Source organism: Mus caroli, chromosome 4 (assembly GCF_900094665.2).
Source record: "Mus caroli chromosome 4, CAROLI_EIJ_v1.1, whole genome shotgun sequence".
NCBI lineage: Eukaryota > Metazoa > Chordata > Mammalia > Rodentia > Muridae > Mus > Mus caroli.
Genome location: NC_034573.1, coordinates 88,143,890 through 88,167,776, shown reverse-complemented (window position 1 = coordinate 88,167,776; position 23,887 = coordinate 88,143,890). Strand labels below are relative to the sequence as shown.

At 37.8% G+C, this 23,887-nt stretch overlaps 1 protein-coding gene and 1 long non-coding RNA gene across 2 annotated transcripts in view; one reads left to right on the top strand and one right to left on the bottom strand.

Annotated features, from left to right (window-relative positions):
• Hook1 (hook microtubule tethering protein 1) overlaps positions 1 to 8,596 on the bottom strand; it is a 54,440-nt gene extending 45,844 nt beyond the window's left edge. Inside the window, exons 1-2 of the mRNA XM_021160006.2 lie at positions 8,325 to 8,596; positions 1,272 to 1,357 (exon numbers count right to left, since the gene is read on the bottom strand). Coding sequence (XP_021015665.1) covers positions 1,272 to 1,357; positions 8,325 to 8,387 — 149 coding nt within the window. The 5' untranslated portion in view covers positions 8,388 to 8,596. The remainder of the gene's footprint in view (positions 1 to 1,271; positions 1,358 to 8,324) is intronic.
• A 278-nt stretch (positions 8,597 to 8,874) lies between these two features.
• Positions 8,875 to 23,071, top strand: LOC115030867. The gene is made up of 2 exons (XR_003836440.1): positions 8,875 to 9,074; positions 21,793 to 23,071. It is a non-coding gene; the product is annotated as an uncharacterized LOC115030867 (long non-coding RNA).
• Positions 23,072 to 23,887: the final 816 nt, after the last annotated feature.

Sequence of the window (23,887 nt, the reverse complement as noted above, 5' to 3'; positions counted from 1 at the left end):
GCATATGTATCAAAAGATGGCCTAGTCGGCCATCATTGGGAAGAGAGGCCCCTTGGTCTTGCAAACTTTATATGCCCCAGTACAGGGGAACACCAGGCCAAGAAGTGGGAGTGAGTGGATGGGGGAGCAGGGGAGGGGAAGGGTATAGGGGACTTTAGGGGTAGCATTTGAACTGTAAATGAAGAAAATATCTAATTAAAAAAATTTTTAAAAACTGTTAAGAAAAAAAAAAAGGCAGCAGGCCAGGTTTTGGGGGTGGGTATGAAGATAGCACTGATAAGTGAACAGATAGATGGATGCCTTATATTCATACCAACCAAAGACTATCACAATGGAATATACGCATTCAATCATCAAGCAATGACAGTGTCCTCAAACAAAAAGTACCATGTTGAGATTGCATGGCTTTGGTCATGTAGATTGTTTTAAAACAAGGTATAAATAAATAAAACATTAAAAAATATTTTAAGAAAGTTGGGAAGTAAAGAGTTTTTTTCAATGGCTGAAAAAATGTTAACATAGTTTGAGTTAACTAGAAAATCTGCATAATCAAATTAAATAATTTTGAAAATGCCAAATCATTAAGATGTTGAAATAATTTTCAGCTGTTTTTCTAGGAACAGCATAGACGTTTTTGGAACTCCATCTACAGTGTTTGAAGTCAGTTCCATCCTCTAGAGGATGGGAAGAAGCCAATACAATAATCTCTGACTGGAGAACAATGAAGTCAAAATAGAATTCTGATCTCTTTTTAAATAATTATATTGAAAATCCTTAAACCTATTATTTCTTAATATTTGTCAACCACAGTCCAGAGATTCAGATTGTATTCTACAATATAAACTGTACCCTCAATAGAACAAATAGCCAGTTCTGAACTTATAATTTTTAAATAATGTTTAGTATACACTAACTTACCCAAGATCAGAAACTTAACTAGTAAAGTCTCTAAGAATCTCCATATAGAGTCCTCAAAAGGACAGCCCACATCAGTAAGAAATGCAGACAAGTATATAGACTTTAGTATTTAGCCTTTTCCTCTAAATTGACATATTAATCTTTATCAATTGTTTGGTTTAAATGCATCTTTATAAACAAGCAAGGGATCATGAGGTAGTAAGCTGTTCCTGTTCCCTGGGTGAAAGTGCGTCTTGATGCCATACGTCTGATTATATCTACTGGATAAAATGAAATTTCAATCACCTTTTTATACGTGTTCTAGCTGTTACTAGATTTACATTGTAATGAGGAGTACTTTGGTCACTACTCACATTTGATGAAGAACTTGTGCCATAGTCACTCCATTAGTCAGCTGTTTGACATCTTGACAGGGTGAGGCAGTCTTGAATGTCTGCAGCTAAAATGACACAAAACAAATTACCTTACTGTTGTGCTATTCTTACAAAACAGAATAACCAGAAAGCAACTCAAATTGATTTTATTTTGTTTAAATACAGATGCAAAACTATCTTTCTAAGACTGTAAATTTTGTATAAAAATAAACACATTATTATGTAAAATCAAGCCTAATATAGTAAAACACAGTATGCTAATGTATGAGATTATTCAGCATTTCTAAATAATACAACTCAGACATATCTACTGTAAGGAAAACATCAGAGAAAGAATTTTGAGATAACTGAACATAGAAAACTTAAAATTTCAGTGAAGTTACTTGATCAGAAAATAAAAGCTAGAAGTACTAGGTCTAAAACTACGTATACCTTATGAATGAGCTCCAAAGGAAACAGGAACTAGCCAACAATTATTCACAGAGCACAGAGAGTTTAGCTACTTCAATCTAGGATGGCTTCAGCTATTGCTAACATTTCAAATCTTGAGTATAAAGGTGTTCATGAGGCTGGCAAGATGGCTCAGTGGGTACAGGTTCTTGCTGCTTAATGTGGTGGCCTGTGTTCAATCTCTAGAACCCACATGGTAGAAGGAGAGAACTAACTCCTGCAACATCCATGCTCTAGCCATATTACATGTGCAAATAATTGTGTAAATGTAATTAACAAATACTTTTAATGTAACATTCTAAATGTTCATATGGTACTTTAAGAAAGATGTAGAATAGTGACATCTTTTCGAAACAGCAAAACATTTATAAAGCAAAGCAAAACCTAAAATGGGTCATATAAATTAATAGAACTCTAATCTCTACCCATACTTAAATATATTATGAATTCCTTTTCCTAAACATTCATCCCCTTCACTATTCATTGACTTTCCTCAAGTTTGCCATTTAACTATTAAAAACCATAGAATTTTCTTCCAGCATAACTTACTATGATTCTGTATATTTTGAGACTTGATATAATTACAAGATTCTCCCTCAAAGTAGTTATCATTAAAAATTAAGAAAAGGGGGGCCATGCCTAACCTCTGGATATGGTCTCTACAGGTTCTCTCTCCCCTTTGTTGGATATTTCAGCTAACGTCATCCCCGTTGGGTCCTAAGAGTCTCTTGCTTTCCTGGCATACCCCAGTTGAGGGATGGGGCCACCCTTATCAAAAAATTTAACCCAGAATTGCTCCTGTTTAAAGGGAATACAGGGACAAAGAGTGGAACAGGGACTGGAAGAAAGGCTATCCAGAGACTGTCCTACCTGGGGATCCATCCCATCTACAGCCACCAAACCCAGACACTACTGCTGAAAGCTCTAGCAAAAAGTAAGACGAAGATGAAGAAGAAGAAGATAACAATGATGAAGATGACAAGACAAGGAGGAGGACAATGACAAGGAGGAGGAGGAGGAGGGGAAGGAGAGAAGGAAGAGGAAGAAAAGTGGGAAGAAGAGCGAAGAGGAAGAAGAAGGAGGAGGAGGGGGAGGACGGGGAGGGGGAAAAGAGGGGAGGGGGAGGAGGAGAAGGAAGAGGAGGAAGAAGAAGAAGAATACACCTAAGAGGAGTAGTTGACAGGAAATAGTCAAACTCCAGGCTTGAATCAACCAGTTAGGGAAAAAAAAAAATGATACACAGAATCAGCAAAATCAAGAGCTGTATAGATAAACCCTTACTTAAACTAAAGGGCACAAAGATAGTATCCAAATTAGCCCAGGGCCAGGTTGTTTTAGTGCAGAATTCTACCAGACCTTCAAAGAAGAGATAATACACTAATTCTCAAACAATTCCACAACATAGAAACAGAAGGAACAGTACCTGATTTATTCCATGAAGCCACTGTTATTCTGATACCTAAACCACACAAAGAGCCAACAAAGTAAGAGAACTTCAGGCCAATTTCCCTCCTGAATATAGATGCAAAAATACTCAATAAAATTCTCAAAAACCAAATCCAAGAAAACATCAAAACCATCATTCACTACAATCAAGTAGGCTTCATCCCAGAGATGCAGAGATGGTTCAATGTACGAAAATCTATCAATGTACTCCACTAAATAAACAAACTCAAAGAAAAAGACAGCATTATCTCATTAGATGTTGAAAAACCCTTTGACAAAATATGACACCCCTTCATTTTAAAAGTATTGGAGATCAGGAATTCATGGCAAATACCTAAATATAATAAAAGCAATATACAGCAAACCAACAGCCAATATCAAATTAAAATGAGAAAAACTCGAAGCAATCCCACTAAAATCAGGGACTAGACAAAGCTGCCCACTTTCTCCCTACCTATTCAATATAGTACTTGAAGTCCTAGCCAGAGCAATTAGACAACAAAAGGAGATCAAGGGGATACAAATTGGAAAGGAAGAAGTTAAAATATCACTATTTGCTGATGANATGATAGTATATATAAGTGAACCTAAAAATTCCACCAGAGAACTCCTGCTCATGAATTGGCAGAATTAACATAGTAAAAATTGCCATCCTACCAAAGGCAAACTAGAGATTCAATGCAATCCCCATCAAAATTCCAACCCAATTCTTCAAAGACATGGAAAGAGTAATTCTCAACTTCATATGGAAAAACAAAAAACCCAGGATAAAACAAAAAAATTCTCAACAGTAAAAGAACTTCCGGAGGAGTCACCAATTCCTGACGTCAAGCTGTACTAGTCATAGTGACAAAAACCAAGTAGTATTGTCACAGAGACAGATAATGCAATAGAACTGAAGACCCGGAAATAAACCACACCTATGGACTCTTGATCTTTGACGAAGAAGCCAAAACCATAAAGTGGAAAAAGAAAGCATCTTCAATAAATGGTATTGGTCAAACTGGCAGTCTGCATTTAGAAAAAATGCAAATTGATTCATTATTTATCACCTTGTACAAAGCTCAAGTTCAAGTGAATCAAGGACCTCAAAATAAAACCAGATACTCTGAATCTAATACAAGAGAAAGTGGGAAGTAGCCTCAAATGCATTGGCACAGGGGAAATTTTCCTGAACAGCAAACCAATGTCTCAGGCCTAAGATCAACAATTGACAAATGGGACCTCATGAAACCGAAAAGCTTCTGTAAGGCAAAGGACACTCAACAGGACAAAACTCCAACGTACATATTGAGAAAAGATCTTCACTAACCCTACATCTGATAGAGGACAAATGTCTAAAATATATGAAGAACTCAAGAAGTTAGACTCTAAGACACCAAATAATCCAATTAAAAGTTGGGGTACAGAACTAAATAAAGCATTTTCAACAGAGGAATTTTGAATGGCTGAGAAGCACTTAAAGAAATGTTCAACATCCTTAAGTCATCAGGAAATACAAATCAAAAGGACCCTGAGATTCCACCTTACACCAATCCAAATGGCTAACTAAGATCAAAAACTCAAATAACAGCATGTGCTGGCAAGAATGTGGAAAAGAGGGACACTCCTCCACTGCTGGTGGGACTGCAAACTGATACAATCACTCTTGAAATCAATTTGGTGGTTCCTCAGAAAATTGGAAATAGTTCTATCTGAAGACCCAGCTATACCACTCCTGGGCATATACCCAAAAGATGCCCCACCATGCCACAAGTACACAAGTTCCACTATGCTCAAAGCAGCCTTATTTGTAACAGCCAGAAGCTGGAAACAATGCAGATGTCCCTCAACTGAATGGATACAGAAAATGTTGTTCATTTACACAATGGAATACTATTCAGCTATTAAAAACAAGGATGTTATGAATTTTACAGGCAAATGGATGAAACTAGAAAATATCCTGAGCTAGATGACTCAGAACAAAAATGATATGCATGGTATGTACTCAGTAATAAGTGGATTATTAGCCCAAAAGTACAGAATACCCATAATACAACTCAAAACCATAGGAAGTTTAAGAAAAAGGAAGGCCCAAATGAGGATGCTTCAATCCCACTTAGAAGGAGGAACAAAATAATCACAGGAGGCAGAGGGAAGAAGGGACCTGAGTGGGAGGAAGAAGGGGAGGGGAAAAGGGGGCAGGATCAGGTATTGGGGGAGACTGGAAAGAAGCCCAGAGGGCCAGGAGAATGAATGGAAATATGCAAGCGATGGAGGGGGGGAGAACATCTAGAAAGTTCCAGAGCCCTGGGATGTGAGACTTAATGGGGATAACCTCAGCCGAAATACCCAACAGTGGGGAAATGGAACTGGAAGAGACCACCTCCAGTACATAGACAGGGACCCCAGAGGCTGGATGGGGCAATGTACCCATCTTTAAAACTTTTGATCCTGTCTAAAGGAAATACAGGGACAAAAGTGAAACAAAGTTTCAAGGAAAGGCTACTCAGTGACTGGAGCAACTTGAGATTCATCCCAGGAGCAGGCACCAAACCCTGACACTATTAGTTGTCCTTGCAGACAGGAGTCTAGCATGGCTGTCATCTGAGAGGCTCTACCAGCAGCTGACTGAGACAGATGCAGATAGTTACAGCCAACCATTGGACTAAAGTTGGGAATTCCTATGGAAGAGTTAGGGGAAGAATTGAAGGAGCTGAAGGGGATGGCAACCCCACAGGAAGACCAGCAGGATCAACTACCCTGGTCCCCTGGAGCTCCCAGAGACCAAGCCACCAAGCAAAGAACATACAAGGGTTGGTCTATGGCCCTCAGCACATATGTAACAGAGGACTGCCTTATACGGCCTCAGTGGGAGAGGCTGTGCTAAACTTACTGTAAAGAGTTGATACCCCAGGGAAGAGGGATTCTTGAGAGTGGGTGAGGTGAGAGTTGCTGGGGATTGGGGGGGGGTGGAAAGGTTGGGGGGATGGAAAGGTGAAGGGATGGGGATGAGCACCAAAAGGGAGGACTATGAGGTGAAGAACTCTGGGAGGAGGAACCAAGAAGAGGGGCAACATTTGGAATGTAAATAGATAAAATAATTTAATTTTTAAAAAAAAGTAAAGGAATTCAAATGTAATGGGCTGAGCAGTGAAAGGAAAGAGTATAAAGGTGTGGGGGTTGCAGCTTTACTGGGAAAGAGGAAGCACTAGAGCATGGAGTAGCTAGAGTGGTGCCTTAGTTATTTTTAAAATAGTAAAGGTTTAATGTAAGCATATGAAGGAAATGGCTAATTGAATCATGCTGTAAACAGCAGTGCCTGCTGTCACAAGAATGTACTCCCAGCTGCTTGGGAGGTGTAAGAAGTCTTACACGTTCAAGGCCTACCAGCCATATTGAATTCAGGCTAAGATTCCTGGAAATCTTATACTGTGTCTTGACTTAAGTAAAAAGGAGGTTGAGGATACAGCTCCATCAGAAGAGCACATGCAGAGATCCCTTGTTTAGTTGGGGGTCAGGGTTAGACAGATTCAACAGCAAAACGAAAATAAATGGCAGAACAATGCTCTAGAAGAGTTAGAAGGAACAGAGTTTAAAGGAAGACCCAAAGCTGAGGAGGTGGTATTGTGCCTGAAAGTCAAGATTCAGTTCCAAGAAGAGCCAAGCAGAACGTCAATGAAGCGTCCTAAAAAGAGTCAGAACCACCAGGTCCTTCCCCATAACCAAGCTGGACAGTGTCAGGGAGAACAGTGCATATACAGCATGATTAGAAGCAATAACTGATTTTCAGCCATTTAATTTTCTCCAGTGTACAACAGCCTGGGAGAGCACTGCAGGAGCCAATTAGCAAGAGCTAACCAACCATCCTCTCACCCTCTCTTGTCTATGAATCCTTATCTGGTTTGTTCTCTCTCTCTCTCTCTCTCTCTCTCTCTCTCTCTCTCTCTCTCTCTCTCCCCAGATCTTGGGGAACTTTGCCTTTCATTGTAATGATACACAACTCTGCTAGTTAAACTAATTCCTGTGAGGCTAGCACAAAGTAGGAAGTCAAAATACTGCTTTAAGAAAGGATATGGTCATAGCACTTGGAAATATTGCAGCATAGTTTAAGAAACTCTTGAACTCCACCTGACCTCATAGGGAAGTCAGTGACATCATAAAGAACCCAGTTTACCATCTCAGTCAGATGATCAGAGCACAAAATTGCAGACCTGAACACACCCTATGATTAAACAATTGTTTTTAAACAAATGGGATCATTAAAGTAATACTGCCTTCTTTCCTAACAATCTTAAATACAATATCTAAACCTAAATAGTAATTTAAATAAACATGCAGGTCTACAGTGAGCTAAATGCTTTAACCAGAGATCCTAACTACTGGCATTCTACTTAAAACATGTTATTAAAGTCTAAAGTGCAAAAGTTACTACAAATTTCAAACACTCATAGAGATCTTCCCTATTTGTCCTTTTGGATTTGCTAGTATTAGTAGATGGCTAGTCAATCTTTTGGAGGATGTAATCCTCCTGATCCAGTCTACTTACATTCCAATCAGACTCTCTTCACAATTATACAACTGAGTTGAGCCATCAGCGCTATCAACACCCATTTGTAGGGCACCAAACACTATCCTAGCACGATAAAGGCTTAGAAATCACATCTGGATGGCAGTTCTGTCATATCTAGGAAATTCCAACAGGTTAGAAACCATTTGGCTCACCGGAATACTGGAAAAAACTGAGGACTGAGGCAATCTGCGCTTAAAAAAAAAAAAAATCCTGCACATGGATCAAGCGTAAACAAAACAAAACAAAACAAAAAAAGTCAATTCTTTTTTACTTTAAAAAAGGAAAGGTATTAAGATGGGAAGGGAGGAAGAGGGTTTTTCCCCCTCTTGAAAAAGAGCTCCCACGTCAAAGGTAACTTGGCCATCTCTCTCAGCTGTGTCTATACCAGCAGGGGTGCTGTGTGGGCCCAAAAGGACAGCAATCTGGGAACCGAGGCTGCCAGCGCCTCCTGGTCACCTATGCGAGGCGGAGCTCTCAGAGGCTCGGACGGAAAGGCTGCGGAGGAGGTGTACGTGGCAGCCGGAGGCTCCGTGCTCTGCTCGCCCCGCAGGTGGCCTCGCTGGCAAGCATGGAACTACACTCACCCAGATGATAAGGCTGTCACACAGCGGCAGCTCGGACTGTGGCAGCGGCTGCGGGTCCTCCATGGTCCGAGAACCTCGACGCCGCGCTCACAGCGACGGACGCGCCTCCGACCGGGCCCGCGTCAACGACCTCCGCGCCCGCCACTGGAGCTCGGCGGCCAGGCCTGGCGCCCGCGCCGCTCACGCGCGAAGCCTCACGGCGCAGACGTCGCGGCGCGACCGCCCCCTCGCCCACCGCGTCTGTCCCGCGCCGCGGCACCTGAGCCGGCCCCGCCCGCCGATCGCTCACCGCACGCTGAGTGACCTCTGCGAGCACCAGTCACAAAGAAGCTGGGCACCAGCGAGGCCGGCAGGGCGGGAGGAGCGGGAATAGGTCGCACAGGAGGGCTGCTGATTGGACGCGCTCCAGAGACTCTTGGCCAATCAAGGAGGGGTAAGCCCGGACCGCCAGGCGAAGGGGGTGTGGGTGGGCGGAGGTTTATGACCTGGCAGGTGCAATGAGGGCGGGGCTGGGGGTAGGAAGGAGAGCGCGCCTGCGCGAGCTAGAGTGGCCAAAGGTAGTGGAGGGCTCAGAGGCCAGCCCTCCATTTCTCCTGGTTAGCACTACTCTCAGCCTCCAGCCTCTTCTCATTCCTCACCACAGTGCTCAGGAATTGAAACCCCCAAAGCAAGAGGAACCACGTGACCAAGAAACGTGTTTCCTAAGGAAAAAACAGACCTCCATGCTGAGAAGCCCTCACAGAATCACAGGTTGTGGCTAATTTCATTTTAAATGGGGCAAAAGGGAAGGCCGTTTTTAGATAGCAAAATTAAATAGTGTTCAAAAAGCACAGGCTATGTCTGTGTACCCTACCTCCTCCTTTCTATGTTAAAAAATGATATGATGATGATGTGTCCACTGAGGATGTTGGTGGCATGGTCCATAAAATCTGGAAAGTGGCAATCTAACATGATGAATTGTGTTATTATTGGAAGGGGCTACAATATTATTCTAACTCTTGGTTCTCACCGCTTCACTCATTCGTTAATCCATCAGTTCATACTCTGTATTAAGAAGCAGCTGGTTCACTTAAATCTCTGTGACTTTTATATTTAGACGTTGAGCAAAACTGTTGGACAATAAATTATAAACCCCCTGTTATAAATCAGTTTCATTTTAAAAATACAGTGAGGGCACTTTTGATGCTACCTCAGAATTTTGGTAAAGTGTATTCTAGACACTATAAATAGTAATGAAACTTCATGAAAACTATAGGCTTAAAGAATTGAAGAGTAGGTATTGTCTCTCCCAACCACCCACCCCCCCCACCCCCCAGCGTTGCTCTCAATGTTATGGGTAGAGACCACAGCCTCTACATTTCTAAAAATCTCTCTGGCTAAAATATAAGCACATATTGTGAAAATAATGTAAGTTGAGAATTGTAAACTTTGCAATGTGAATTACTATAACCATACACACTTTAAAGCACGTTTATCACCGAGACCCACAGATAAGTGACCTACTAAAATTTCAATTATTTCCAATTTGAAAAGTTAGAAAATCACATTACTGAAAAACAGAAAAAAGAAAAAGACTAATTCTGACAAGTGTGAAATGAATATAAATCTAAAGCAAAAATTCAAGGGACGTTTGACATATTTATTGGGAAAGTTTAAAGATACATTTTTATTTTTATTCCTGTGTATCTGCAACATGTGTGCAGGTTCCCTTGAAGGCCAGAAGAGGACATCATATCCCTTGGAGCTGGACTTACAGGCAGCTTTGTGTAGCTTACCGTAGGGAGTAGGAACAGAACTCTGGTCCTTTGCAAGAATAGCAAGTCCCCTTAACTTTGAGCCATCTCTCCAACTCCAAGGAACTTTACATTAGCCATATTATCTAAACCCATAATTCCATTTTTGGAATAATTCCATACTTCAATTTGTAAAATCATCACAAATTCAGTCACAGAAATTACTGAAGTAACATATTGCAAATCAATTATAAGTATTGATTGATCAATTATATGTTCAACATTAATCAATGACAAGTAATAGCTAATTACTAGTCTAATAAGCAAGACTATTTATTATTAAAGAACCATATCTAATTAAAATAACAATGGAGAATATTTAGTAATAGAGAAAAGTTCTCATGAATAATTTATTATAACTAATTTATATTAAATATAATTTTAGATATAAAAAAATCAACCATAAGACCTCAACCTTATAATTATGTATATATTTAATATATACATATTAAGCTATTATGTTTACATGTGAAATTATTATGTTCTATGTGTTTTTATCTTTTTGTAGTTAGCATATAGTAATTTATGATGATACAACAACAGAAGATACAGCTAATACACCATGAGCTATTTATTTCGAGCTATCAATTTGGCATTAATTTTTTAAGTTAATATCTAAGTTTGTACAGTTAAATAAATCTAATTTTAAAACAATGATTACAGAAGTATAGATGGACATAATCTTGCTGAAAACAATGTAACATTTCAAAAGATGAAATTTTCAAAGCTATAGTTTCCATTTCAGAATGGATTCTAAGAAAATAATGAGATTACAGTGGTGCTTATCAACATTCTAAGTAGGCATTGATAAAATATTTATAAGAGGAATGATTAACATTGTATATCTTTCTATTAATATATTTTGAATTATCATTATTCAAAGAAAATATGATAATTGAATCTGAACATAAAACAAGGGCCTTATTACATACAAAAATCCCTATTTGTTCCTGTATTTCTTATGCATATATCCAGATGTGTGTGTGTGTGTGTGTGTGTGTGTGNGNGNGAGAGAGAGAGAGAGAGAGAGAGAGAGAGAGAGAGAGAGAGAGAGAGAGAGAGAGAGAGAATGAGAGAGAGAGAAAGGAAGAGAGAGACAGACGGGGGAAAAGAGAGACAGACAGGGAGAGACAGACAGAGAAAGAGGAGTGGGAAGAGAAAGTCTAAAAAAACGAGATCAAAATGTTAAGAGTGATGCTTTGGCATGTCCAAGTGCTAGAATAGTGGGTGAGTTTTAACATCCTTTTACTTGATGTAAACTTATTCTCAGAGAAAATATGTAAAGTTCAAAATTATTAGAAACTTTCTATGGTAGGCATTCAATTGTGAAGAACATACACATTCAGTTACATATCTATCCAGAGAGAGAACTATTTGAAACTCCACCTAAACTTCTGTGTGATGGAGACTTGACTCATTTTCTTATTGCCTGTGTGCTTTTCAGCAAGTTAGTTAATTTCATTATCCCAATTTTAGTGGCGGTGAACTAGGACAATGCCACTATGTTTCTACATTATTCTGGAATTTCTGATGGTGAGTTGGGGGGGCATATTTTTAATGCTGTTGGAATAAAATGGAACATTCATCAATTCAGAGGAAAAGCTGAAAAATCCAAAAGAGGGGAGAGTGGCTCATTAAATCTTAGTAGCAAAAAGAATGAGGGAATTGTTTTAGAACACTCCAGGTGTAATGAGATTAGTAAAATGGTTGCTCACTCTTTCAGGGAGTCATTATGTTCAAGATTCAGATTTTAGAGAAGTCATCTGTCTGATTGCTTAAATTGGAATATGTGCTCAAGCCTTTGCCAGAAAAGGATAGTATGCCTAGAGGAGCTAATCTATTGAGACTACCGTATCAAGGTAAATCAGAGACAGGGGACAGTAGAAGATGGGTGTGCACAAGACAAAACAGCTCTCATAAGCAGGCATAGTTGTGATAAGGCTCAAATACATGTTCAGTATTTGATAACAATCCCAGTTATCCATTCGTCCAGTCCATCCTTGAGATTTACCTGCAAACAATAGGACAGTCTTGAACTGAATTCATGTGCATATTAAGTGGTAACAGTCTAGAAGGACAGAGACAAACTTCCTTGCCAAGGATGTTTTCAATCAGGGTTGAATATCGACTTGGTGGCTGCAAACAGGGAATCAAATATGTGGGTTCCTTCCTTCGCTCTAGAGAGGAAGTAGTCCTCACTTATTCATACTGGTGGGATCTGTTGCCTGCTGGAAAGTCAGTACTCATTGGGGATCAAGAAAGGACGGGGGAATTGTGTAGAAAATGTTTCAGAGATATATCACCTATACAGCTTCCCTTTAACACATTTTAGCTCATTGCTTGCCATTGATATTGTCTGCAGTTTGTTGGACTGCCCAAAGGGAGTTCTAAGGTTTCCATGCAAATTTCAAGCCAAGTGCAAACTCCCAAGTGCTGGTAACAGCAGCTCTGCCACTGAAGGATGAGCATCTTCAGAGCAAGAGACTTAAAACTACCATGTATGGGGAAAGATTAATATCAAGGAACTTTGTTACAACTTCTTTTCTAAAATGAGGGGGAAAAGCATGTCAATTTTTCAAATATTTGAAAACAACAGGTAGATAGAGGCACATTTCATGTCTATATTTGCCTAATTGATTCATAAAATATGTCACCATTTTACAGTTGGTTAGGAGAAATAGTCCACGCTTCTTACTGGTGGCCTATTTTTATGCACAAAACTCCTTCTAATCCTGGTAAGCAGGTTTCAAAACAACGACCAAACAGTGGCACAAATAGTGGATAATCATTTAATCCGCAGATGCTTGTCTATAAAAAGCAAGAATAATCTAGATTTATATGTAGTATCACTAATCAAGCTATTGCCTATTTTTCCAAGACTTAAATTTAACAAAGAATATAGCTTAAATGAAACATAAGCAATAAAAACATGGTCACAATTCATATTAAGCAGGCTTAATAAAAACCCAAATTAAAAAAAAATCTGCCATTGCAGTGTTAGAAATACTTCTTATATTTTATTATATAAGAGAAAATTACATTTGATATGATTTTATGGCTAAAATGTGATATTCTAAACTCTCTGTGTAATTGAAAATAAAGTAAAACTTGCCTATCAATAGATATCTTGGCCCGTGAAGACATATGACATGCTTATTGATATAAGTTGAAAAAAAATACCCATAAGCCCACTTATGGCTAGTGAATATATGGTACTGTTTGACTGAGTTTTAAAGAGTTTCAATGTGAACTGAAAATAGTTTCCAACTGTCATGAAAGCAAAGCAAAACAACGAGAGAGAGAGAGAGAGAGAGAGAGAGAGAGAGAGAGAGAGAGAGAGAGAGAAAAGGAAATAGAGAGAGAGAGAGAGAGAGAGAGAGAGAGAGAGAGAGAGAGAGAGGTAAAAGGACAAGAAGAGTAAAAAGAAAATGGAGGGAAACCTCAACAAGGCTTCGTCCAAACTACATTTCATTATACGAGGCATAGGCATACTGGCATGGTCCTGAAGCTATACAATAATACTCGTGAAAATATATGAGAATGAGTTGCTATACCATATTCTAAGTGCTTCGCAGATGCAAATTCACTTGTCCACTCCTATCAATTCAGCCATCTGACACGATATTTTTCACTTTTATTTACACACAAGCATGCTGGTGCTTAAGGAGGTCCCCATGTTCATAAGCTGGTTGTTTCCAACAAATCTCTCTTATATGTAAAGAGGGAGTTGAGAGCAGATTTTTACAGACTATTTTGTAAAATAAGCAGTCTGTATGATCCTTCATTGACCAAGTCTGCATCTACTTGTTTACAGACATGTTTCTTCAGGTAGCCCACGTTCTTTTCCTTCAACATTGTTTTGCAAGCAAAGCCATCTTGTCCAAATGGGTGAAATTAATTACTACTTGTTAAAGAATCTGCAGAATGAAAAGGATCAATAACTACAATGGTTGATTTGGGGACCTCCAGTGTATTAAGCTGTTGATAGTGCCTTGTTCCTTTTGGTTGGTGGCTTTCTCTGACCTTAACCTCAAAGATCTGCCTGAGTATTAAGATTAAAAGCATACCTCTTAAATTATTATGTTTTCATAGTTTTTCTTATAAACATAACATGATTTTTCTATAAAACAAAATTGGCCACTTTAAAGAACTGTCCTACTTCTGAAATTTTAATATTTATACATAAAATATTTTACTCATCTTAATTTCCATATTCTCAATGGATGCATAAACAGACATATACACTACGACTACGACTACTACCTACCACAACACACATACACAATTCAAAATCAACAATTATACTATTAACCTTTAAAACATTAGTATATATCTCCTAACAATCAGGTTTGTCCAGCATAAATGACTGTTTTCTCGCTTAGGAAATCTAACAGTGATGTAATATTATCATTTAATATGTACTCCTTAAGTTGGCTTAACTGTTCTCAATTCCTCACTTCTGCTTTTTTTCTTCCAAGTATACAAAATCAAGAGATCAAAGACCATGCAATATGTTTGCAATTGTGTGATTTTTACTTTCTTCTATTGCAGGTCAGTTGCTAAGTGTACATGGCTACAACATATTTGAAAGGGATTGCTAGGTTAGTCAGGGGGTTTCTTATCAGATTTGGCTCAACAGTTTGGGGGAAAGATTCCATTCTAAGCATATTAGAAGAAACAAGGTATTGGGTTGTCTGATTATTAGGGATATTAAACTTTATAATTTAATATAAAATTAATATTTTGGTGTTCTTTAGATTTCTCCATAGTCACAGAGCTTTTCACTGCAATAACTGAGGAACCTAAGACTCTGCAGTGCCTCGTTCTCCAAATATTCCCTCCTAGTGCCTTAAGCATCCATTGACAATTCCTGCAGAAAGCAGTATCACTTTGGTGGGTGTGAAAGAGTGTTTTTCTGTCTCTGTGATTCTTTCCTCATTTGTCCAAATGTAGAACAAGCTGATATGGACCTTTGAAAAAGAGCTTTCCCGATGGCCTAGTCGGCCATCAATGGAAAGAGAGGCCCATTGGACTTGCAAACTTTATATGCCCCAATATAGGGGAATGCCAGGGCCAAAAGAATGGGAATGGGTGGGTAGGGAAGTGGGGGGCGCTATGGGGGACTTTTGGGATAGCATTGGAAATGTAATTGAGGAAAATAGGTAATAAAAAAAAAAAANAAAAAGAGCTTTCCCTTTTGACTTGTATTTACTTTAAATTTCTAGAAATATGCAAATCTATCCGTGCATTTAAATTGACCATCTCTATTATGTTGTAATCATAGGACACGTTCTGCTCATAGGAACTCTTGCTATCTCTTCACTTGCACATCTCTGTTAGCAGTGACGCTTTTATACTTTTTGAGACGGATTGCACAAGGAACTTTTCCTGGCCTTGTCCTGAAGTCAGCCATTTCTCCAAGGAGTCCAGTTTCTATGCTGTTGAGATTGGTACTAAGTAAGACTGGATTTCTCAATATCTACTTCATTACTATAATCCTATTACTTGGGATATGGATTTTAACCAGTGTTAAGATAGAGACATTCTTGTAAAAACTAAAATACTTAACATAGTAATTTATTCAAAGTTGTGGAAATACTTCTATGACTGCTGAATTTGTAGGAATAAGAAGCTGAAAGAATGAGAGTTCTGGATACCTGGCAAGAAAGAAGTAAGAGATTCCTTGGATGAAGAAATAAACCCATTAGCAATTTTTGACAAGTATCATCACCACAGAATTAAAATTGTAAAACAGCCTTATTTTTCACATGGAAAAATCCTCATATGCCTCTGTTTCTCTGTTATCACAGTAGTTATTGTTTGTTTATTTATTCTTGAGTGTGACTAGAATATTGTGATGTGTGTGGATGGAAGACAAAGTGCAACTCAAGAGAATCAGTTCTCTCCTTCTACCATGTGGGTCCCAGAGACTAAACTGAGGATGCCAGATTTGGCCCCAATCTCTATTACCCACTGAGGTAGCTCACCAGCCCCCTACATAATTTTAAGCCACCCACAGTGACAATGATAAGGCCAAATCAGTGAGTTTTGAGATCAGAAAACTCTGGTAATGCTGCTGTCTGTTCCACTTCAAACTTTTGTTATATAGAACTGCCGTCAAATGTTCTCCATACTGCTCTGGAATATATAGGAGGCAATTTTCTATTTCATTTATATTTAGTGTTGTTTTACTAAAGCACAAAAGTATCTCAAAATGGAGATTGTCTCAGTTGGATTATTCATCACAAGTAGGGTCTATTACCAGACGTTAGTGCAAAGAACAGGAAGGATTGTTGCAAGCTTGTCAGAAATAACAGCAGCAAGTTACTTGAGGGGTACTGAAATAGAAAGCTGTTTTTCTTTCTCTATTGTTATGACCCTGGTCAAGTCCCTGTGCTACTTTTCTTCTCAGTTTTCTTACGGTAAATGAAGGTAATACTAGTTTACCCACCTGAGGAAACCAGATTCCATAGTATCAGTAACCACATATTAAATATATTCTCTTAGTGAAGTGTCTTCTTTGACATTAGAAATATGGAGAAAGACAAAGGTAAATATCTGCTCTTCTTTTACTAACAGTATAATTACTTTGTAGAACTTTCACATAAAAGGTAATAAGTTTAAAGATATGTTTATTTTATGTGGATGAGTGTTATAACTGCATGTATATGTGCCCTCAGAAATCAGATCTCCAGAGACTATAGTTACAGATGGTTGTGAGCCATGTGGATGCTAGAAATTGTACCTAAGTCAATTGCAAAAGCAACAAGTGCTCTTAACTACAGAGACAACTCTCCAGCTCCTTAAAAAGCAAATATAGTAACATTATAAATATTACAGATACCTGCTTAAAACTACATGAAAGTATTAAAGACATGAGAACCTTTCAATGTCATCATAAGCTTCCCATTTGAAATAATGATGTGTAACTAACTGTATCTTATTCCTACCAATGTTTAATAAATAAAATGGAAAGGAATAAATGAATGGGCAAGGAAAATAGAGAACACAAAATGAAAATAGAATGGCCTACATATAAAAGTCAGAATTTCTGTGTTTATAGTTTTCAATTACTTCTCTAAATGATTTAATACACCAGAATTAGAAAATAATTATTAAGCTACACAGGGATATATACAAGCTATAAAATATGTTTGTGGAGATTACAATGTAAAGATATGGAGCATATGGAAGCAAACTTTTCATATTTCATTGAAATTAGGTTGGTTTAACTAAAATTAGATTGTTCATTTTCTGATTAAGTATTTATCAAACTCATTTTTAATCTATAAATGGACTTTAACTCAAAGACAGGTAAAAGGTGTATATATTATAGTTGTAGTCACTTATTCAACTAATTATACCTTCATACAGAGAAATATCATATTCTAAGTGAAGTGTGTAAGAAATTCTTCACATTAACCAAAGTTGATTCAGTATTTATATAACAAGGGTTGACAGTAAGTGGTGACTGTGAGTATAGAGTTGTTGAATGACAGTAGTTCTATAAAATGTATGATGAAGAAAAATGATTTGACATATAACAAATTATAGCATAAGAAAAAAGACAATTTGCTTAGATGTATATACTAGGACTTGTTATGGTTTGCTATTATACAAGGTTTAGAAAGGGGAATTTGTCCAGGACATACTTCAGAGCAATGTATTGAGCAAATCAGTTTTTGAAAAAACTCTCTCCGTGAATTTAGGAAATAGCTGACTTTGAGTCAATTCCCTGAAAACCCCAATTTCACAAGCAGAAGCAAAATGTAATTTTTCAGCTCCACCCTTTTTTTTGTCTTTTTTGAGACAGAGTAATGTCCAGCCCTGGGTGTCCTGGGACTCACTATATAGAGCAGGCTGGCCTTGAACTTACAGAGATCTGCCTTTTCCTCGTGGATATTGGGATTAAAGGGATGTACCACCATGACTCTAGTTTTGACACAAATATTTTGATGCAAACTTTTATTTTTTTTTGATGCAAACTTTTAAAAAGCATCTCTTATAGTCTAAAAAATGATAGAAAAATATATGACACACTATATCACTGATTTATTAATAAAATTAAATCAAAATGCAACCATGCTTGTATATATTTTAGATCCTGGCAGAGGATGGTGGATCTCTGTGAATTCAAGGCCAGCCTGGTCTATATAGTGAGTTCCAGGTCTACATAGTGAAATTCTGTCAAAGCAAAACAAAACAAAAACAACCACCACACCAACAACAGCAACAACCAAATCCACAGTCTAAAAGTGGATTATACATTTTGTCAACAATGGCTAAAAAGCAAACAACAACAACAAAAACTAAACAGCAGACTGCAACATGTCATATCAAATTTCATCTTGAAAAAACAAAAAGCTTATTTTGTGAGCATATTTTTCTGGAAATGAATTAAGTTTAGCAAGTCTAGATTCATTAGAATTGCATTCAAGCAAACTATTTGTGATTTGAAGAAATATAGGTGAATCACAAAAAATAGATTGCTTTAAATTTTAAAATGTTAATTGTAGCCCCCAGTTTATAACTAGGAAAATAACTTAAACTGTAGAGGTAAAGAAAAATGAATAAAAAATGGTAGATTAGAAAATGTATTTAACAAAATATAAGGCAGGAATAGATGATGTCAGAAACAGAAAGATGTGATATAGAGGGGGAAAATAGCAAACATGTAGAAAGCCCACCTTATCACGCTGTAAATATAACAGTGAAAATCTCTAATAAAGTAAGAAACATTGGCAGAATGCATTAAAGATCACATTCTGCCCACTTGTTGCTATGAGAGATTTATTTTAATTCAAAGGCAAAATAAATTGAAATTTAAAAGATGAGATGATATTTTATTTACACATTAACAAAAAGATGGGTGGAGTTAAAAAAGACAATATCATAAGCAATGTGAAAGCAATGTTAGACATGCAAGTCCAGGCACAGACACAGGCATAGACACAGACAGACACAGACATAGAGAAGGAGGCATAAAAAAGGGGGTAGGGAGGTAGAGACCCAAATTGGAAGTAGCAAAACTGCTTCTGATCACAGATGATGGTATTTAGCTTGTCTTAGTTCTACCGATGTGTGTTTGTATTTCATATATATATACATATATATATATATGTATATATATATATGTATATATATATATATACACACACACATTTCATTACTAATAAGCTAAGAAAAGACATCAGCAAAATTGCCAGGGTAACATCAGAAAAGAAAATGCATTCTATATCTATATACTGACTGAAACTACCTGAAAAAAATAAAGTAATAACATTTGAAATAGCACAATAAAGTACTTAATGCATTTAACTAAAATGATATAATATCACCACATATTTTTTAAATGCACTGCTGAAATAAAGACACGCAGGAAAGCATACAAGCATCAAGTGTTCATGAGTTGAAATAGCATTCAGATAACAAAACTCTCCAAATTGATCCAAGGATCAGTTAAGGCAAACACATCAATAATGCAAATGTTCTTGAATAAATGTACAAGTTGATTCTCAAATTTGTACTTAATTTTAAGAAATAATGGATTTCCAAAATCCTAAAAAAAAAAAACTGTAGGCTTAATATTTCTTAAAAAAGAAAGCAGAATCACAGAAAAATAGAGGCGTAATGAAAGACCCTAGTGGGGAGACCCCCACTTGAGTCCCGAGAGGGTGCACACCCAAGGAATCACGAGAGCACGTCTTGATGCAAACACACGAGGCAGTTTAATGAATGGAGCTCCAGACTGACACGTATCTCACGCAGGAGACAAGGAAGTCGACCCTAAGGCTCAAAAGTTAAGGGTTTATATAGGAAAGGAGTAGGGGGGATAGAGGAAATCGGTGCAGTTACACACAAGTGGGCAGTTTAAACATCAGCAAGCAGTATGTGACAGTAACTCTAAAGGGAGGGTGTCTATCTTTGTTTGCAGAGCATCTGGCTAAATTCAAACTATATCAGCAGGTGGCCCATTACTCATCTGAGCTTGTCCGGAGATTGTCCTTGTGGGCCTTTCTTATCTCAATTGCTAGTTGGTTCCTGGGATGACTTTACAGCCTTTGTGTTGGCCCGACTCTCTTATCTTTATGGCTTTAAGTCTGTAAACCTTCTGACTAGGGCCTTGAATAAATCTTCTGGCTAGGACTTTGAAGCCTTGAATTTAGTTTTCTTTCTTTCAATACATATCAAAGAAATATAGTGGAAAGTGTAGAAACAGACTCGTGCATCTATGGTCAGGATGTCTAGTGAGGATGCTGAGACCCATCCCTTGGAGAAAGGAACAGTCTTTGCATCAAATGTTGCTGGGGACAGCTGGATATCTAAAAGCAAATGAATGAGTTTGGATTCCTATCTCACACTATATGCAAAACTTGATCCACACTGGATGAAAACTCTAAATGTGTTAAAAATACATTTTTCTGTTGAAACTTATGACTTACTATTCATGACCTTGAACTAAGAAGTGATTTTCTAAATATGATACCAAAACAGAAAACAGCAATAACAAAAGAAAAAATAACTTTTGACTTCAGAGTCCATCAAAATTGGAGACTGCGCTTAACAGCACTGGCTCCCTGCTCTTCCAGACGACCTGAGGTTGATTCCCAGCACCCACATGGTGGATCACAGCCATCTGTAACTTCAATTACAGGGCATCTGAGGCCTTCTAGACTCTATGTGCTTCTAGACCCCTAGAGCTGTAGTTACAGGTGGTTATGAGTGGTCCAATGTCAGAAAGAACATCAAACTTCCCTGCTGGCCTCATTTCCAGCCCCACTGCTCCCATTGCCCTGAGCGCCTGCCTGAGGGGCAGAAATGGCTGTGGCAGGACATAGGGAGGGGAATAATATTTGGCTGGAGGAGCTCGTGCAGCGTGGGCTGCAACCCAGAGCATCTGGCTTCCAGAGCATGCTCCCACCCCTCCCTTTTTGGGCAGCAGCAGAGGCAGCTCCACAGTAGAGCCAAAGACTCGCTAGCTCTGGCACAGGTAAGTGAAGGTTAGGATTCCTGGTTTCCATGCAGGTGGCCCCAAATTTATTTAAACTAACATATACCACACAAGTTAGAATTTATATACATTGAAACATGTATGTAAAGTGTATATTTTATTCATGTCATCAGAAGATGACCCATTCTTGATGACTACATGCATGTTCGCACATACATGTGTATATATAAATTACCCACATTAAGTATAAATTATAGATTAAATATTAACTATATACTTTAAATGAAAATTATATACATTTAATTGTATTATATATCTTAATATATACAATAAATATAAATCATACATTAAATATATACTTTAAGTATAAAGTATATATTTTAAAATATGAATTGGATGGGTTAAACCTATAAAATATGAGTTAATATCTATATAAAATACATAATTTCCTATGTCCTCAAGGACAGGGAATTATGGAGCAAGCCCATGGAGCTCTAAAAAATCAGTTACAAAAAATAAAAAAGGGAAAGTTGTATACTCCTTCACTTTTATTTTAAAATTTTTGACCTTGTATGCCAAGGGACTCTTTGCTGCTAAGCATCTATGGCATTCTATACAACTCAGCATAAGTATGCCGAGGGTAAATGGAAGGATTCTGGCAGATGTCATGATCCTGATCTGGTTTTAATATGGGAAAGAAGGCATGTTTGTGTTTTTTCTACAGGATGCTGAAGCAATGTGGTGATTGCCAGAGCGATTGGTGAGACATGCTGAGCTGGGACAAAGAATGATGCTGACAGTGATCTTGCTGAGTAATAACAAGGAAGCTGTACTGGTCATATGTTCCTAACCCACCTTTGCTACATCCATCTGTGTGGTCACAGCCAGGAGTACTTGTGACCTCTCATACTCAGCTGTCAGGATTTCCTTGGTCTGAGAGTAAAAAGTTTTTCAAATTAGTGATTACACTGCTGTGTATCAGACTACCCATATGTTTTACTTGAAATAGCACCAATGCTGGATGTGTTTCTGTGGACTCTCAGATTTGGACAAATATCTCTAAGACTGTAGTGCAAAGAATTAAGATGGGAGTGCCTATATCTCAGACTTGACAAGCTGCCTTATTTTTAGATCTCATGGGACAGAGAACACAGAGACTGTGGAACCTGCCTTCAAAAAAATCAATAAAATAGAGAAGTTGTTATAATTACCCTCCCCTTTTCTTTAATGTGACTAGTTATTCCTACTCAATCAGAGACTGGTCTGGAAATCCAATATGGACAAAAGGAAATGACCGTGGGCGTTTGGAGGACTGATTCTGGACATTTTCAGAGACATATTTGAAAATTGGCAGCTGCCTTGAATGAGGTTGTGTTTGCTGTGGACAAAAATGGAACAGGTTCTGGGGTTATAGTAAATGTAACATCCTGCATTACCCCACCTGATCTTTTACTAATTGGGAATGTTACCTTTGTTATGGGCTCTGATAAGGAGTTCAATGTTTCTTGTTTTAATTGGTTTTTGTCCAATTGTGTTTCTGTACTGTGTAATGGTCAATCTGTAATGGAAGTACAACAATCAGCTTTTATTATGATTCCAGTAAATTTGTCTGAACCCAGGTATTCTGAAAAAGGCTTAAAAATATTGGAAGCATTGCATCACACTCTGGCAAGGAGCAAACGTATCCTTGGGCAGATAATTGCTGGTGTTGTTGCTCTCATAACTTTTATAGTCAGTGCTACCACTTCTGCATGCAGTAGAGCCTTGGACAACAGTTATATAGATTGCATTTGTGGGTGACTGCTTTTCATTTGGCCTTGGTGTGCATAATTATTCTATTGTATCTGACTTTCTTCTTTCTCCTTCTGCTCTGGTGAATTCTGTGAAACTAGATGTTCCTTGATGTAATGATTCTTAAACAATTAAAAATTGAGGAATGGGGCACAGCACAACACAGTCCTAATGGCCCAAGTGCATGCTGTGTGTTCTCATCTTGGAAACAATGTTATAACTTCACAATGGTAGTTCCAGATTAATGCTTGACTTGAAAAGAAAGTTTGAAGAAATTATTAGAAAATTAAATAGAGCCAACATTGGAAACCCAAGAAAGAAAGAAAAAAAACTATTGAAGTTATGAAATAAGTTTTACACAACATTTGAGCGTGATTCCTGGATAAGTAAGTATAGAATATGTAAAATCTTATATAACACTGGGACTCTTAGGAGTGTCACTGTGTGCAATGTGCAAAAGCAGAAAGCTAACAGAACTATTGAGTTAAGGGTTAACTTGATTCTTTCTGGCCAATGCCTGGCAGCTTTGCCCATGTCATTTATCATTAGAGCTTCATAAGAAAATGCAAGTAGCTGGCCTCAGAGCTCTGAGGTGTAAGAAGTCAAAGTTAAAGTTTAAATAATGATAAGTTTGCAATTATTATTTAAATAATGATAAGTTTGGCTATAGGCCTGGAAATAGGGAACCTTGAAACTTTGGAGAACAATTGCAATTCTTGATTCTTTGTGAGATGTAGTTATTATTTTGAATTTGATTTGGCAGTGATTGTACAATGTCTTTTTCTACCTGATTTTGGAGTAGTAATAAAAGACTGTAGGGCAAGAGAAAGGCGAGAGAGCAAGTAGAGACATGTTGAGTGCAGGTGAGTAGTTTGTTGTGTGTGGCTAGCCCTGGGGCTAATTATATTTGATGTTAATTCCATTCTCCTGTGTGTGGTTTCCAACAAGGAATGAGTCAGCACTCAAGTGATTTCCTGTAAACCTGTTTCCCACCTTAATTTGTAAAATAAAGGAGAGCTGATGATTGG